We start from the raw sequence: 18,793 nt of genomic DNA, 5'->3' as shown, positions 1-18,793 counted from the left end.
TTACCTTTGTTGGATGTGATTGTTGTAGGGCAGTTATTATGCTAGTATTACTAGGTTCAGTGAAAGGGTTCATAAAGATTATAACACAAAGTACCTAATATTTGCATTTAACTCATTTATGTATTTTATACCTTATCAAAAAAAAAAAAAAACTCATTTATGTATTTATATATTTGTAAGAATGAAATTCATTGGACAGATAAGTTGATACATTTACTTACATCTTTAAAGGCCTCGTTCACTTACCAAATAAAATATTGAAGCAAGTCAGATAATATCAGAAACAAAGAAAGTGCAAACTTAGCTAAACAGTCACTAGTAAAGTTCAGATCTACTTGTGTAAAGAAGAAACAATAGTGAAGTAATTTTTCAAAGGCCTAATGTCTTCCCAACAATAGTGATGTTTTAACTTCAATACTACACAAGAGGGGGTGATTTGTGTGGTGTCCAATTTTTCGCGTGCACATATTATAGAAAGACCTGGTTCTTCTATGTGTTCCGTATACTACTGTTGCGGAATAATAAATGCAGAAATTAAAAAACACACAGATTCTTACGTGAAAAACACCTGGCTCAAAAGGTGAAAAAAAAAACACGACCTACTTCCCAGTATAATTTTTCCAAAACTCTTCACTAAATCACTGAGTCAAAAACTCCATTTACAAAATACTTTTGTAAACCTAGGATTAAATCTAATCCCGTTGTGGCACACAACCTCTAACTGTTGCGACAACTTCAAGTTAACTCTAACTTGAATACTCTCAGTACCTATTATAATTGCCTCTAGATAAAGCTGAAAGGTACAATATGAAAACACCTACTACAATTGAACTAGAATGAAAGATAGACCTTTCGAATTGGTTCTTCTATCTGGTTCATGTAGCTTCAGGTTCGCACACTTAAATCACACACGAACTGCTTGCAAAATGCCTTGCTATTTTGCTCTCAATTCATGTTTAACTTCTGCTTTTGTGCGTTACCTGTAGAATGAGAACTTCCTGCGATTTATAGAGTTAGTAGAGTAGAAAACAACTAGAGTTCTAATGCTACTCTTCCTTGGTGGAAGAGTTCTAGTTTATCTCAACCTCTAACTCCTCCCTTATCTTGGATAGTCTTCTCTTTGATTAAGGAGTCCTTCTCCTTATCAATTATGCAACTCTTTTCGATCAACATATATTAATTAGACCAAGTTAAGCTTATCTCCTTCACGTGCATCCCACATGCTCAAATCTGCCCGTGTCTATGCACAAAAGGGATGGACCTGGTTCATGCCTGAGCTTCCTTTGTCAATCTTCAAAACTAACACTCACTTGGGCCAACAAATTCCCTTTTTTTTATGATGACAAACTCTGTGTTTCCATAAGCTTAGGCCCTATTTCAACTTACCCCAACATCAACACAATGTTAGAACATTTTCACTTATCATCAAGGACCATGTTCGTTAGATTATAAACATCAATGTTCAAAGCATAATATTTTCCCCCTTTTGGCATCATCGAAAAGTTGCATAAAAAATGTGTAAATCCCAGATTTTAAAACTTACTCATGGCCACTGGGGCTACTTCAAATACATTCATGGATTAATCATCAACAATCAAGCTAAGAATTCAAACTATCAAAGAAATATAGACAGTCAATTAGAACAAAAACCAACAAATTTCATTGATAGACGATATGATTCTTCCACAATCCACAAAAAGAAACAAAAATACTGAAAACATGAGGAAACAAGAAACATCCCAAACTGGGTCACTGAAAGTTCTATTCTACACTGGGCTAGGAGTTTAAGGCTTGGAACTGGGTGCTTGGTTTTTGTCTTGGAGGAGTTTCAGCATATCCTGAAGAATACCATCATTCTTCTCCTTTTCTCTTGCTAGCTCAGTTCTGAGAGCATCTCTCTCTCAGTCTTCACCTCTGCCAACCTCTTCTTCAGCCTCTCAATCTCAACATCCCTAGCCCCACTTTCTTGCACCAAGGCTCGCACCTTGCTATTCACTAGTACCTTCTTAGATGAACCAGGTTCTTTAGGAGTGACATGAACTTCATAGTCACAAGCAGGCAGCGTATTTGCCCCAAAATGATCCTTGCTTGTACCAACCTCCCTTTCTTCTTTGGATTATAACTTTCAGTCACTATCTTCAGTATGTCTGCGAAGGTTTCCTGTTCAGATGAAACAGGTTCATCTATATTTTTCCCAAGTTGAACTAGCCCTTCAGCGGCTTCGCCAGACCCACTTCCCCCTGTTTTATTTACACTCTCTTCTACTCCAGCACATTTTTCTCCAAACAACTATTCCACCTGTGTCTTTGGTTAAACTGACAGGAGTGGGTGAAGAATCAACCACTCTTTTACCCTTTCCCCTCACAGCACTTCGAACACCCTTGCTCTCTTTTTCTTTTTCTTTTTCATTTTTACCACCAATTCCTCCAGACTCTGTAGTTTCAACACCTGCTATAGACCATACTAGTACAAACCTATTCTCCAAATTTGTACCTGTTCAATTTCAGAAGAAACAGTTTCTTCCCCCTCAGTAGCAATTTTGAATGATTCATCAGATTTCTGGGGTCTTCTTCCTTACCCGCTTTCAATTTTTCATTTATTTTCTTGATTTGTTTTCTCCCCGCAACAACCTTGCGAGCAAGAATCTTTACTCTTTTCTTAGAGGTTGGGGTGGTGGAAGGGATGATAGTGGGTGTGGAAGTCTAATTAAACTGAATTTCAGTTTTGAAAAAACTTTGGAGTGTATCCCTAGAATCTAGGTAGTTCAATTCGGTTGGGACTCTTTTGAACGGAACTGGTTCATTTGTAACGGATAAGTCCAAAAGGAGATTGGAATTAAGTATGACTCTGCTCATGATCCAAATATTATTATTTCAAATTATGGAGAGTGTAGAAAACATACTGTGTTATCTTAATGAACCAGGTTCTTCACTGATAATTCTCTTGTGTAAGTCTAAATTTGCCAAAATAGAGAAAATATCATTAGAGATTAATGAGTCATTTTAACACATGGCACAAGAGTATACTATTGAAAGTATGAGTCTGAGCAAAAATTAATCTAATTATACACACATTTTCAGATTTTCTAACCAAAAACAATTTTTTTTTCAATTTTTTTCCGTTGTGAATTTTGAACTGGTCCTTTTAGGTGATCTTAATCGTCCCTAATTCTAACATGTTCCTTTCAAAGTGATCTCTACTTAGGGCTTTTGTGAAGATGTCAACTATTTGCTTGTCAGTAGCACAAGATTCCACAGTGATCAACCATTTTTCATAGTTATCCCTCAAAAAGTGATGTCCAACATCTATGTGCTTAGTTCTCTTGCGATGAACCGGGTTCTTGGTCATACTAATAGCAGTAGTGTTATCACAAAAAATGGGGATACAACCAACATCAATTCCAAATTCCATTAATTATTGTTTCATCAGCAACAATTGAGCACAACATGAGGTAGCAGCAACATACTCAGCTTCAGCAGTAGATAAGGCCACTGAATTTTGATTTTTAGTGGCCCAAGACACAAGACATGAGCCAAGAAAGTGTGACATACGTGAGATGCTCTTTCTATCCACAAGATAACCTGCATAATTAGCATCAGCATATCCCGCAAGATTGCAATTACTACCTTTTGGATACCAAAGACAGAGATCAGTGGTGCCTTTTAGATATCTCAAAATTCTCTTGACAGCAGTCAAGTGAGACTCCTTTGGATTTGCCTGAAATCTTACACAAAGGCCTACACTGAAAATAATATCAGGTCTACTAGCAGTGAGATACAACAATGAGCCAATCATTCCCCTATACAACTTCTGATCAACAAATGAACCAGGTTCATCTATATCCAACTTTGTAGTTATTGCAATAAGAGTGTCAATTTCTTTGGAATCTTCCATTTTAAACCTTTTAAGCAACTCTTTTACATACTTCTGTTGATGGATCATAGTTCCATTTGAATTTTGTTTAATTTGTAAGCCTAAAAAGAAATTAAGCTCACCCATCATGCTCATTTCAAATTCACTCCCCATTAGTTTAGCGAATTCTTTACTTAACTTATCAGTAGTTGCTCCAAAGATTATATCATCAACATATATCTGAACTACTAAGAGATCTTTACCTTTTTCTTTCAAGAACAAAGTATTGTCAATTTTACCTCTCTTGTAGTCATGCTCAAGCAAAAACTTTGATAATCTTTCATACCATGCTCTTGGCGCCTGCTTGAGCCCATAAAGTGCTTTGTCAAGTTTGTACATATGATCAGGACTCTTCTTGCTTTCAAACCCCGGAGGTTGCTTGACAAACACTTCTTCCTTTAGATAGCCATTGAAGAAGGCACTCTTGACATCCATCTGGTGAAGGGTGAATTCCATGTAAGCAGCAAAGGCTGTGAGGAATCTTATTGCTCCCAACCTTGCAACTGGATCAAAGGTTTCATCATAGTTTATGCCCTCCTCTTGGCTATATCCTTGAGCCACCAATCTTGCCTTGTTCCTTGTAACTATTCCATCCTCATCAAGCTTGAATCTGAAAACCCATTTTGTGCCAATTACTGATATGTCCAAGGGTCTTGGTACCAGATGCCAAACTTGACTCCTTTCAAATTGGTTGAGTTCATCCTGCATTGCATTTACCCAGTTTACATCCTGCAAAGCTTCAACAACACTTTTAGGTTCAATAAGAGATAAGAAGGCATCAAAAGCACAAAGATTTTTTAATGAAGATCTGGTTTTTATTCCAGAGGTTGGATCAGTGATTATGTTCTCAATGGGATGAGAACTTTGATACTTGTAAGATTTTACTACCAACTGGTTTCCCTTTGATGTTCCTTCAATGCTTTGTTGTGGAATAGATTCATGGACAGGTTCCTTTGAGGTTTGAGAATCATTTCCTCTTTGTTCTATTTCCCCTGTCATGTTGCCCTAGGTAGAAGAACCTGTTCCATCACTTGTTCCTTCCTCTAGTGCAGCTTCAGTCTGGGCTGTCGTTTCATTTGAGTTTCTCACCAGCCCAATTGATGCATCATCATGTTCCTGTCTCTCAGAAAGAATGTTAGTTTCATCAAAAACCACATGAATACTTTCTTCAACACACATAGTTCTTTTGTTATAGGCCTTATAAGCTTTACTATGTGAAGAATATCCCAAGAATACTCCCTCATCACTTTTGGGATCAAACTTTCCTAGGGAGTCTTTACCATTGTTGTGCACAAAGCACTTGCATCCGAATGCCCTAAGATGAGATATATTTGGTTTTCTCTCTTTAAGTAACTCATAGGGAGTCTTCTCAACACTAGGTCTAGTTATGCACTTATTTATGATGTAGCATGCAGTATTTACATTTTCTGCCCAGAAGCTATGAGGCAGTTTACTAGAAAGAAGCATAGTCCTAGCCATATCTTCAAGTGTCCTATTCTTTCTTTCAACTACTCCATTTTTTTTTTTGGAGTCCTAGGAGAAGAAAAATTATGATCTATGCCATGCTCATCACAAAATTCAGCAAATTTAGCATTTTCAAATTCAATGCCATGATCAGACCTAATTGATGCAAGTTGATTACCTAGTTGTTTCTTAGTTTTTCTAAACAAAGAAGTTAACATGTCAAATGCTTCATCTTTAGATGTTAAAAACAATGTCCAAGTAAACCTAGAATAATCATCAACAAGCACCATCACGTATCTTTTACCACATCTGCTTAATGTTCTCATTGGACCACAAAGATCTATATGGACCAGTTCCATCGTTCTGGTGCTACTTACCACTTTCTTGCATTTAAAGGAGGATCTTACGTGCTTCCCCTTGCACAAGCCTCACAAACTTTGTCTTTCTTGAACTTGGTATTAGGCAGTCCTATCACCAAGTCCTTGGAGACTAATTTTTTGAGTTGACTCAGACTTGCATGTCCAAGTCTCTTGTGCCAAATGAGGGGATCATTGCCCAACATACTTAAGCAAGTGAGTTCATTTTCTGACAGTGAGGACAGATCTACAATATATATATTGTTCATTCCTTTTCCCTGCAAAACAATCTTGTCAGTGGTAAGATTAATCACAAAGAATTTAGTTGAGGTGAATGCTACCAAGTTACCTCTATCACACAATTGTGATATACTAATTAGACTCTATTTTAGGTCGTCTATCAAATAGACATTCTCAATCGAGTGAGAGTCAGTCTTACCTACCTTACCAACCCCAATGATCTCACCTTTCTTCCCATTTCCAAAGGAGACATTACCTCCTTTGAGGTCCTCAAGTGAAAGGAACTGATTCTTGCTTCCTGTCATGTGCTTTGAGCAGCCACTATCCATGTACCATATTTGTCTGCTCCCCTTCACTTGGACCTGCAAAAGAAAATCAGGGGTTAGTCTTAGTAACCCAAACTAGTTTGGGTCCCTTTCTATAGGCAAAAGGATTAATCAAATTCTTTTTAGCCCAACCTGACAACCTATCTTTCCCTTGAACAAACTTTTTATTCTTTTGACTAGCTTTTTCTTTTGCAGTGCATTCACTTTTATAGTGAACAGTCTTACCACAATGTGTGCAAATTTTTGTTCTCAGGAAGTGTGAGATATTTGCTTTTGGGATCCCATTTAGGTGGCAGATTCCCAAAGCCAATTCCTCTTCTATTGCTACTATGATGTTCATGTAGCCATGACAGTGCATCGGAGGACCTGTTTAGTTCATGCTTGACCTTGCCTTGATCCTTTGTCAAAGTTCTTACCTGCTCATCCTTCTTATACAACTCATCTTTTAGTTTACCTACATTTTCTGCTACAGTGAGTTGTGTGTAATCAGTTGTCTTCTTACTTGTTCCTAATTTCAGTTTTAGGTTTTCAGATCTAAGTTCTAGGACATTTGATTCAAATGCATGAACCTGGTTCTTTAGTGCAGTATTTTCACTTACAGTCTCACTAACTCTAAGTTCCAAGTTCTTACACTTTGCTTTTAAAATCACACATATCTTAGACAGATGTTTCTTTTCATTGTTTATATCCTCAGATTCATCAATGAAATCTAGAAGTAACTCAGATAGCCTTTCTTTAGACAAAAACTTAATCTTGTCTTTTAGATGGATTATACTTACTTCAGATTGCTAATCGGATTCTCTAATTGCAATAAGTGCTTGTTCATCTCCATCTTCATCATTTGAGTCCTCATGTGAGCCTTCTCCCCAAACAACAACCATAGCCTTTGTTAATCCTTTGTTCTTCTTGGGATGAACCTGTTCCTTCTTTCTGTTTATTCGTTCAACTCTTTCCTTCTTCCATTCAATTTCCCATTGAGGGGCAGTTTTTGATGTGATAATCAGTCTTCCCACACTTGTAGCAGCCCTCATTGGTTTGTTTTTCATGAACCCTTGGTTTGATGTAGCCTCCACTTCTTGAAGAGCCATTTCCTCTCATTAGGTACTTCTTGAAGTCCTTTGTGATCGTAGCCATTTCATCTTCCTCTAGATCAGAACCTTCAGTGATTTTGCGTGTCAGGCTCCTTTCCTTTTTGAATACATCCATCTTCATGGTTTGCCTTCTAAGTTTATAAGCAGTGAGATTTCCAATTAGCTCATCCAAATTAAGAGTGGCAATGTTCTTTGATTCTTGAATAGCAGTGATTTTGCTCTCCCATGAGACTGACAGAACCCTTGTCAAAATCTTCTCAACTTTGTCTTCTTCAAGAATAACCCTTTCAAGAGACTTAAGTTCATTTGTTAGTGTGGTGAACCTTGTATACATCTCTTTGATGGTTTCCCCTTCCTTCATAGTGAAATTCTCATATTGAGACTATAGTAGTGTTCCTCTGGACCTTTTCACCTGAGGTGTTTCTTCATGAGCCACTTGCAAAGTGTCCCAGATTTCCTTAGCAGTGATACAACTTTGGATTCTACTGTACTCATCTGGACCGAGTCCACAAACAAGTCATTTCTTAGCTTTAGCATTCTTCTCTCATTTCCTCAAGTCGTCAGCAGTGCAGTCAGCTCTTGTTTTTGGCACCCCTTCTCCTTCGGCATTTATCTTCATGGTAGCCAGTGGACCGTCTGTGACAATGTCCCATAGCTCATAGTTTTTTCCTATGATGTGATCTCTCATCCTGTTTTTCCACCAAGAGTAATACCGGTCGTTGAAGAGTGGTGGCCTAGTAGTGGATTGCCCTTCCCAGTTTGCAGGTGATGCACTCATCTTGATCTTCTCCTAAGGTGTTAGCCTCTTCAAGGATAACCCGCTTTGATACCAATTGATGTTTTAACTTCAATACTACACAAGATAGGGGTGATTTGTGTGGTGTCCAATTTTTGGCGTGCACAGATTATAGAAGGGCCTGATTTTTCTATTTGTTCCTTATACTACTGTTGCGGAATAATAAATGCAGAAATTAAAGAACACACAGATTTTTACGTGAAAAACATCTGGCTCAAAAGGTGAAAAAAAAAACACGACCTACTTCCCAATAGTATTTTCCCAAAACTCTTACTAAATCACTGAGCCAAAAACTGCATTTACAAAATACTTTTGAAAACCTAGGATTAACTCTAATCCTGTTGTGGCACACAACCTCTAACTATTGCGACAAATTCAAGTTAACTCTAACAATATGAAAACACCTACTACAATTGAACTAGAATAAAAGATAGACACTTGGAACTGATTCTTCTATCTGGTTCATGTAGCTTCAAGTTCGCACACTTGAATCACACACGAACTGCTTGCAAAATACCTTGTTATTTTACTCTCAATTCACGTTTAACTTCTGCTTTTGTGCGTTACCTGTAAAATGAGAACTTCCTGCGATTTATAGAGTTAGTAGAGTAGAAAACAACTAGAGTTCTAATGCTACTCTTCCTTGGTGGAAGAGTTCTAGTTGATCTCAACCTCTCTAACTCCTCCCTTATCTTGGATAATGTTCTCTTTGATTAAGGAGTCTTTCTTCTTATCAGTTATGTAACCCTTTTCGATCAGGAGATATTAATTAGACCAAGTTAAGCTTACCTCCTTCACGTGCATCCCACATGCTCAAATATGTCTGTGTCTATGCACACAGGGGATGAACCTGGTTCATGCATGAGCTTCTTTGTCAATCTTCAAAATTAACCTTCACTTGGGCCAACAAATAGGAATCACCCAAAATCAATCAAATACTTTGGTCAAAAGGTTTTGTTCTTTTAATGTGATAAAATTTATTTTTGCTCCTTCCACTTAAATAGGAATGAGATAATGCATTTTTATTATGCTCTCTTCCAAAAGCTTTTTACAATTGCTTATGTGTCTGAGAAGAAGAACAATGTTTTGTTAGCAAAATTTGCCGTTGGAATTATTTTTGCAGTTCGGTCACCAATGTTTTCTCTATTTGCATTTAAAGCCAAACCATAGAGGGACATTTGATTGATCCCAAACATTACACCCATTACATTTACTGAACGCAACAACTTCATTTGTTCCAGCCAAACTATCACCCTTGCCTGACTACCCTGCTGCTTTGGAGCGACTGCGACCCTCCGAGTGAATCAGACTGGAAACTATGTTGATATAAATTCAATCCAAACTTTGCTGGTAAGTCGCATTTCACTTCTCCCTACATTCTAGTGGTTAATTGTTTTTTGATCAAGAAAATTCTAGTGGTTATTTGATATTTCTAATTTTATACTGTTATGTCCGGCATTCAATACATGTTGGTTGTCTGAAAATCCTTTTAGGCATGGTCTCTGTAAATGCAGTTACGGAGCCATATTTTATTGTGTTTATTTTCTGTGACAAGTTGAGGTCATCTATCCTTCTACAGCTTGCCTATATCCGTATTCTGAGTTTTGCTTTTGGGAGTTAGGCCCAATGCAGTAATTTGGTCATTGCTGCTCTGTCAATCCAGTCATAAATTCATTTTTTATGAGCTCTTTCCTAGTGTTCGTCATTGCTGTAGATTTCTTTAGTTCCCTGCTGCAAAATTTTGAGGGAGGGGGAATCATGGTAGTTTGTTCCTGCTATTACTTGCTTATTCTTCCTGATATAATAGGAAAACGAAATCACTGTTTATTGATTAGACAACATGTAAAAATGAACTATAAATAATAGGTTTACTCTAACTGGGAATTGATTCCTCCTTTAATTTGTTCGATTCTTTAGACTGCATGTTTCAGTGTACATTGTGTAGGTATCAGTTCTACAAAGGGAGAAAGAGGCCTGAATTCAAATTATAGGGAGATTTGGTGACAGAAACCTTTTTGAAAGGTGCCTTGCTTAGAGAATCATGTCATTATGTATTATTGTCTATTACTTGTATACCAGGGCTTCCCCACAACATCAACAAAATTAATACTTTAACCTCCTGAAAAGGTGGCACGCGAACTTTTGCAAAGAAAAGAAAAATACCTCCAACTCTATGATAAGTAGGAGGACATCGTTTTTGAACAATTGTCGTTTGGTTGAAATTAGATTTGTTGAATCATATAAGCTATGTGGATATGAGTTGCTTAGAGCGAAAAGGGCTATGAACTCTAATTTCTCGCTGTTTTCACTTTACGTTTACTCGATAGTCATCTTGGAGGATTTCTTATTTTTTTTTAAAAAGATTACATTCAGAAAGCATGGCCTAGAGAAGAATGTAGAGAGAGATTCAAGGAACATGTAGATGAAGATTCGCAAATGAGTTTTACTGTAGACTTGTGAGGAAGATGTAACGTATTCCTGCTATATGCTTGTGTTCTTGTTTGTTCTTTAAAATTTTCATGTCATTTCTCTAGCAAGAATTGTGTGGATATGTTTTGCTCAAAGCTTCTCAAGATCAAATTTTTTATGTGCTTTGCAATAATGGGTGGGATCTTATATTCATACTTAGCATTTTCTCAAGAAGAAAGTGGAGAAAAGGATGATTTCTATTCAACTTGACTTCCTCCAAATGGCTAGTAATACATGGCTATTTATAGGATAAGTCTTTCATGTATCTAGCCTACACTACATGTAAACATAATAACTAAGTCCACAGCTCACATCTTTCAAGGTACATGGATGATACTACTAGACATTATATCTTCCAAAGTACATCAATGTGTTCATACTCTAATACATGTACTAAATTAATATTCTAGTTCATGAACTAATGTAAACAAATGGAAACAAGTTTATATTGTTCACATTTCAACATATTACTAGAATGATACTCGAATCTATATATGATCTCGAGTTGTTTTAAACAGATTATTGAAATGTTCTTGTGTAATGAAATTGAGGATTCTGTAACTACGTCTTGGAGAATTAAAATAGCGGTTTAGCAGATAAGAGAGCTTATATTTTTGCTGTAATTTATATTTGTTCAGTTTTTCAGAGAAGCAAATGTGACAGTTGATTTCTTGGTGAAGAATGGGTGCTCGTGGAATTACAACAACATATGGAAGCATTGACTATCCTTCTTTGTTAGCAGCTAATGATTAACAAAGATTTGGTACAACTTCTTCCTTTAGATTCATTAGAGCAAAATATTAGCTTTTGTTAGTACTGAAGTATGGTAAATCTGTAATTACAGCTGCTATGTTGAATGGAGTTCTCTCCTAGCTAGGAGGTTAATGTTTTGTTTTTTCCTGAAAAGAGAAAGACTAGCTAAACCATGACCATATGCACTTAAATCATGAATTATAATTCAATTATTATTCCTTAATTAATGCTACAATTAGCTAATAATAGTTGTTAAGACTTAGCTCACCAGTTGACTTTAGCTGAACCAGACAGGGAAAAGTTTTATGTTAAAATCTGACTTCTCATTCAAGTGTTGCTCCTTGATTAATGCTTATATTTGTTTAGACTTATCTTGTTGGTTGAACTGGCAAAACTAGAATTAAAAATACATGTGCAGAATCATTGTTAAGTGTTATCCCTTAATTAATGCTGCAAGTTGAGAGTTAAGTTGACTTTTGACTGTCTAATTGCTTCCCGTCACAATCATCCAGGATTTGAAGTTTTATGGGTTGGTACAACAATCTCAAGTTAATATACAATAAGTAATTGAGATAACAGTCAAATATTTGTATATATTTAGTAAATTTCTTAATGAAAATACACGGACTGTGCAAAAGCTATTGCATTCTCGTGAACCCATAAGTTGTGCTCTAGATCCGTTCTAGTTAACCCAATATTAAGAAAACCATATGCAAATAAAAATATTCCATGACTCATCCATGTTAGAGGCATTAATTAAGAAATAATATTTTAAATCTAAATGTTGTTCCTTAATTGTGGTTAACCTCAACTTATAAGCCAGCTAACATGAGTCATGGAATATTTTTTATGTTAAAATGCTCAAATAATTTCAACAAATAATAATAACAATAACAATATAAAATAGAGAGAAGATAATGTAATTACAACTACTATTATAATTATAATATTTGTTGTTGTTATTGTTTCACCTCAATTAACTCTCTCTTATAAAGAAGCTTTCACAACATTAGTGAGGGAAACAAATTTACCACATTCAAGAGCTTCCAAGAGAGAGATATCGACCAATACACAGTTCAATCCAAAGTTCCTTCACGTGGTTGACAGTCGAGGGGGAGAACTAGCCATAAGCCAGAGATCTCTGCTTTAATTAAGGTGCTTCTCTTATTTTACAATTTTCATATCATTCTATTTATGCTTCACTCTTTTGGATTGCTGCATATGGAGTTTGATATGTGTCGTGATCATTATATTTTATCATCGCATGTTAGTTAATTACAGGATTTGAAGGATCATACTAAACTTTCTGTGTTGTTCTTGAGTGCAATGCTAGTTGTGTTTAAAAAATGAGCAATTAAAGTTTATGTACAGTTTGTTTGGTATGAAATAGATCTTTGTTTAAGAAAATATTTTCTATCATAAAGTCATTTTCTTTTGTTTTGTTGCTAGTATTTCTTGAAAGCTCTAGAGTTTTAAAAATTCGCTACTATCATATAAGTTTCTGACAAAACTATAAGAATCCTAGTAAGCTCACCAACGAGACTATGTGAAACAGTCAATTGTTAAAACAATGACCACTTTTATTGCATGCGATACAATAATTCAATGTTATTGTTTACCATATCTGTCATTTTTAGTGTCTACCTAGTCCAAATTGATCCATTTGCTAATCTGGAGGTCCTTTACTGCAGAAGTATAGAGAGAGATGGCTGCTTATGTTGCATTAACTTCTCTAATGGGAACAATACAACAGCTTCAGCTTTTGCAATCAAACTTAGATCTATTGGACACTCATGTGGAAAGTTTGAATTTACTCTACGAGAAGGTTGATTCTCTGAAAGAACTTCTTGACAATTTTGATGGTGAACAAATGAAGAATTTGCACGCAAAAGTCAGACACATAGCAAATGAAGCAGAAGATGAAGTTGAATCACAGATGAAGGTGGTAATGGACGAACAACATGACGTACTCCATCAAAAGGAAGCCCTCGAGAGTCTTTCTGAGATCTTACAACGAGGTATTGAAAATGTTGATTCCCTCAAGGAAGAGCTCATCAAGGACAGTCAGAATAACACTTCGCAAGCTGGAAATTCCGCACTTGGTGATTCAAGTTCACCGCGATTGCATGCTTTAACCCTTGAGAATGATATGGTGGGGTACAACATTGAACAAGCAAACATGCTGAGTCGACTCACGAGTGGCTCACCTGAACTGGAAGTCATCTCTGTTACTGGTATGGGCGGCATCGGTAAGTCAACTTTTGCCAAAAAGCTGTTTTCTCATCCCTCAATTTTGAGCTTCTTTGACATCCGTGGATGGATTACCGTGTCTGAGGACTATAGTTATAGAAAGATGCTTTTAGGCCTCCTAGTAGATGCTAATATTGGGAAGGAAGAAGACCTTGATAAGAAAAGCGATTCAGATTTAGCCGTTTGCTTGAAACAAAATTTAATGGGTCGAAGGTATTTGATTGTTGTGGATGACATATGGAGCAAAAACGCTTGGGATGAGATTAGCCTGTGTCTTCCAGACGATGGTAAAAGAAGTCGGGTACTGTTGACTACTCGAGACGTTGAGGTTGCTCAATATGCTAGCTCTCCGAAGGATCCTTTCAGGATGCATTTACTTGACCAAGAGGACAGTTGGAATTTGTTTTACCAAAATGCGTTTATAGAAAAAGGTTTTGCGATTGAATTTGAGGATGTGGGAAAGGAGGTTGCCAAAAACTGCAATGGTTTACCACTTATGATTGCTGTGGTTGCCAAGGTTCTCTCCAGCAAGAGGACACTGGACGAGTGGACAAAAGTAGCTGAAAGTGTGAGCTCATTAGCAGAAGTTGATGCTTATCAACAATGCTCAGGAGTGCTTGCTTTAAGCTACAATCATCTTCCTTCTTATCTGAAAGGTTGCTTTCTGTATTTTGGACTTTTTCCAAAAGCTAGTGAAATTTCTATGGAAAAGTTGATTAGATTATGGATTGCGGAAGCGCTCCTAAAGGTAAGGGGTATGGAGGGATTGGAAGAAGTGGCCGCTAGTCATTTAAATGATCTTATTGATAAAAGTCTAGTTATTGTTAGCAAGAGAAGTATGGATGGTAAAATCATGACTTGTATGATTCATGATCTTGTTCATGATTTCTGCTTGAAAGAAGCCGACAGCCAGAATCTTCTGTATATTGTGAATACCGATATTGATGGACCTTTAGGGGTGATTCCTGAAGGCTGCAGGTGGGTGTCACAACAATCATGGGGCTTATATTTTCACCGTCGATTCCCTGATCTTGCTTATAGCAAATTACGCTCCTTTTCTGTCAATTCTAGAACAATCCTTAATGTTGAAAGCTGTCATTTCAAACTTCTTAGGGTATTGGACTTGGAGAAAAAGAAGATTCTCGATTTCCCCGTAGCTGTACTAGACCTAGTTCTTTTAAGGTATTTGGCATTGATGATTAGGAGGTCTGGAAAATTACCAATTTCTAAACTTCTGAATTTACAAACTCTCATTGTTCGTCCACATCCAATATACACTAGTTCATGGGAAATGTACTCCTTACCAAATGGAATTTGGAAATTATTTCAGTTAAGGCATCTCCATTGTTGGTGTATGCATTTGGACACTCCTCAGACGGTATCAGAAAATGAGGTGAAGAACTTGGTTTTGGAAAACATACAATCTGTTTCTGGGTTGATACCTTCTTGTTGCACAAAAGAAATATTTGAAGCGATTAAGAAAGTAAAGAACTTGGAAATTGCTGGTAAAGCAGAGGAATTTCAGAGCGAGATGGGATGGCATAATAATCTTAAATATTTAAAAGAGCTCGAGGCACTAATGGTTACAGTTCCGCCTGGTTTTATTTCCAACCGGCTGCCGTGTTTAATCAATCCAAGTTCAGGTTCTTTCCCACCAAATCTCAAGAAATTGACACTTAGCCGTACTTGTCTCCCGTGGAATTGCATGAACATTTTTAGCAAGTTGCCCAATCTCGAGGTGCTTGAATTGAAAAATCTTGCCTGCTCAGGCAATGAGTGGGAAATAACAGAGATGGGGTTCCCTAAATTGAAGTGTTTACTCCTTGAGGATCTGTATCTTAGATATTGGACAGCCACCGATGATTATTTCCAATGCCTTGAGCGTGTCTGCATCAGAGAATGCAAACTCTTAAAAGAGATCCCAGAAGGATTTGCAGATAGTGTGACACTGCAGCTAATTGAATTACATAAATGCCGTCGTCCTCTTGTCACTTTTGCCAAGCAGATCCAGGAAAAGCATGAGGAATTGGGAAACAACATGCTTAAAGTTTATGTCTTTGGTTCAAGTAAGTAAATCTTCAACGATGAACTTTCAATATCCATTAAATATTTTGACTTCTGATCATGAACTGTGTTGAATCATTAGGTAAGAATTGACCTATTGATGTAATAGGAATTCTTCTGCATAACTACTAAATAAGAGTATGAGTTTGTTACATCCGTTGCATGTGCTTGTTGTAGGGCCTTTTTAATTATGATATTATACATGGTCAGTCAAAAGATTTAGAAAAATCATTGCATAAAGTACTCAAATATTTATATTTATGAAAATGGTTCTATGAAACTCTTCTAAGGGTGGTCTCTGTCAATTATTACTACTTTAGTCCATGTCTCCTCAAGAATGTCTAAAGCATATTTTCTTTGAGAAATAACAATACCTGAGCTAGACTGGGCAACCTCAATACCTAGAAGGCTAGAAAGTACTTCAATCTGCTTGGATCCTTAGTTTGGAAGTGCTGGAAGAGATGCTGCTTCAGATTGGTAATACCATCATAATCATTGCCAGTAATAACAATATCATCAACATAGACTACCAGATAAATACAGAGACTTGAAGCAGAGTGCCGATAAAACATAGAGTGATCAGCTTCACTATAAGTCATGCCAAACTCCTAGATAACCGTGCTGAACTTAGCAAACCAGGCTCGAGGAGACTGCTTCAGACCATAAAGTGACAGACGCAAGACATACAAAGCCACGAGACTCCCCCTAAGCAACAAAACCAGGTGGTTGCTCCATATAAACCTCATCCTCAAGATCAAAGTGAAGAAAGACATTCTTAATGTCCAGCTAATAGAGGAGCCAATGACGAACTGCAGTCATGGATTAAAAAAGACGGACTGAATCCACTTTAGCCACGGGAGAGAAGGTATCACTGTAATCGAGCCCAAATATCTGAGTATATCCTTTGGCAACAAGACGGGCCTTAAGTCGATCAATCTGGTCATCGGGACCAACTTTGACTGCATAAACCCAACGACAACCAACAGTAGATTTACCTGAGGGAAGAGGAACAAGCTCCCAAGTACCACTTGTATGTAAAGCAGACATCTTGTCACTCATAGCCTGTCGCCATCCTGGATGAGACAACGCTTCACCTGTAGACTTAGGGATGGAAACCGAGGACAAAGAAAATATAAAAGTATAATGGGGAGATGACAGACGATGATAACTCAAACCGACATAATGAGGATTAGGGTTAAGTGTGGTTCGTATACCTTTCCGAAGTGCAATCGGTGTACTAGGAGCAGGGTCCGCAGTAGGAGCAGGGTCAAGTGCAGGACGAAAACCAGTTGGGCCTGATGTAGGGCACGAACGACGATGATAAGTCAAGAGTGGTGTTCCCGTAGCTGGGGAACTAGGAGGAGTAACAATAGACTCCCCGACGGTTGGTATGGATGAAACCTCTGTGGTCGAAGGTGGAGAAGGAGCTATAGTAAACTCCTCAAAGGTCGGTATAGGTAAGACCTCACATATATCATGGTAGTCAGCAGAAGTAAAGAAAGGTTTAGATTCAAAACATGTGACGTCAGCTGATATAAGGTACCTACGAAGATTCGGAAAATAACAACGATATTCCTTCTGAATACGAGAATAACCAAGGAAGACATACTTGAGAGCACGAGGAGCTAACTTATCTTTCCCAGGGGCTAAGTTGAACAAAACACATGCTCCCAAAAACACGGGGTGGAAGAAAGTATAAGGGTGACTGGGGAAACAATACTGAATGCGGAATCTGATCCTTGATGGGAGATGAAGGCATCTGATTAATCAAATAAGAAATTGTGAGAACTGCATCGCCCCAAAAATGCAACGGAACACGAGATTCAATTAGACGTGTGCAAGCAGTCTCAATAAGGTGCCTATTCTTTCTCTCAGCAACCCTATTTTGCTGAGGGGTATAAGGACAAGATGTCTGATTAATAATTATTTGAGAAGTCATAAATTGCTGAAATTGAGAAGATAAATATTCTAAGGCATTATCACTGCGAAAAATGCGAATAGAAACACCAAATTGGTTTTTGATTTCAGCACAGAAACTCTAGAATATAGAAAAACGATCTTTCATTAAGAAAAGTCAAGTACATCTTGAATAATCATCAATGAAACTAATAAAATAACAAAATCCCAAGGTTGAACGGACTCTACTAGGACCCCATATATCAGAATGAACTAAGGAGAAGGCAGACTCTGCATGACTCTCAACACTACGCGAAAATGAGGCTCGGGTATGTTTCCCAGGATGACACGACTCTCAATCTAATGTAGACAAACTAGATAAACTAGTCACCATGTTCTGAAGTTTGGATAAACTCGGATGTCTTAAACGTCTGTGGATTAGATCTGGAGAATCTGTAACTAGACTTGTTGTGGAAGGACTGAGTGAGTTAAGGTAGTAAAGACCTTCTGATTCACGTCCTATACCAATTGCCTGTCTCGTACTGCGGTCCTGCATAATAAAAGAATCGTCAATAAAATATATACCACAATAGAGGGCACGAGTCAAACGACTAACAGATGCAAGACTAAAGGGACAACGAGGGATATAAAGAACGGAATCTAGGGTGATAAAAGACAAGAGATTAGCTTGTCCAACTCTTTTTGCCTTAGTTTGACATCCATTGGCTAAAGTAACAGTGGGAAGAGACTGTGAATATACAATATTTGACAAAAGTGATATATTACCAAAGATGTGATCAGAAGCGCCTAAGTCCATGACCCATGGGCCAAGAGTGCTAGACTGGGAAACACAAGCAAAAGAATTACCAGTAATAGAAGTATCAGTCTGAGCAACTGAGGCTACTTGTGGAGATGTATGCTTACTTGCTCGATACTGAAGGAGCTCATTATATTCTAAAAGACCATATCTCTTCTCACATGTTCATTCATATATATATATATATATATATATATATAACATGATACTCAAGTGCTAGCCGCCACAACCTTCAAGGCTCTCTCAAGAACAAAGCTGTTACAACCTTAAGTACTAGATCCAGAGATTGAAGATATCTTAGGTCCTTAAGTTTGTTGAGTCTTTGTCATTTTGTTCTTCACTTATAATCCTATTTTACT

General features: G+C 37.3%; 2 protein-coding genes across 13 annotated transcripts in view; both read left to right on the top strand.

The window, feature by feature from the left end:
* The window catches only part of LOC104097448 (putative late blight resistance protein homolog R1B-16), a 65,446-nt gene that overhangs the window by 25,627 nt on the left and 21,026 nt on the right, over nt 1–18,793 (top strand). The window contains exon 3 of one of the 2 annotated variants that reach the window (XR_011410704.1): nt 15,861–15,879. The exons of the other annotated variant lie outside the window; for it this stretch is intronic. The gene's annotated coding sequence lies outside the window, so the exon portion shown is untranslated. Of the gene's footprint in view, nt 1–15,860; nt 15,880–18,793 lie in introns of those variants that run through there. 2 annotated transcript variants of the gene reach the window in all.
* Nucleotides 1–18,793, top strand: part of LOC104116744 (putative late blight resistance protein homolog R1B-16) — a 47,096-nt gene that overhangs the window by 26,006 nt on the left and 2,297 nt on the right. For 5 of the 11 annotated variants that reach the window (XM_018777848.3, XM_009627671.4, XM_009627667.4 and 2 more), the window contains 4 exons: nt 9,427–9,535; nt 11,293–11,417; nt 12,403–12,562; nt 13,099–15,723. In XM_018777848.3, coding sequence (XP_018633364.1) covers nt 13,113–15,723 — 2,611 coding nt within the window. In that variant the 5' untranslated portion in view covers nt 9,427–9,535; nt 11,293–11,417; nt 12,403–12,562; nt 13,099–13,112. Of the gene's footprint in view, nt 1–9,426; nt 9,536–10,547; nt 10,653–11,292; nt 11,418–12,402; nt 12,563–13,098; nt 15,724–18,793 lie in introns of all 11 variants that reach the window. The other 6 variants (XM_070182935.1, XM_070182934.1, XM_070182933.1 and 3 more) reach the window with 6 other exon arrangements.

Source organism: Nicotiana tomentosiformis, chromosome 8 (genome assembly GCF_000390325.3).
Source record: "Nicotiana tomentosiformis chromosome 8, ASM39032v3, whole genome shotgun sequence".
NCBI lineage: Eukaryota > Viridiplantae > Streptophyta > Magnoliopsida > Solanales > Solanaceae > Nicotiana > Nicotiana tomentosiformis.
This window is presented reverse-complemented; position numbering and strand designations above follow the sequence as displayed.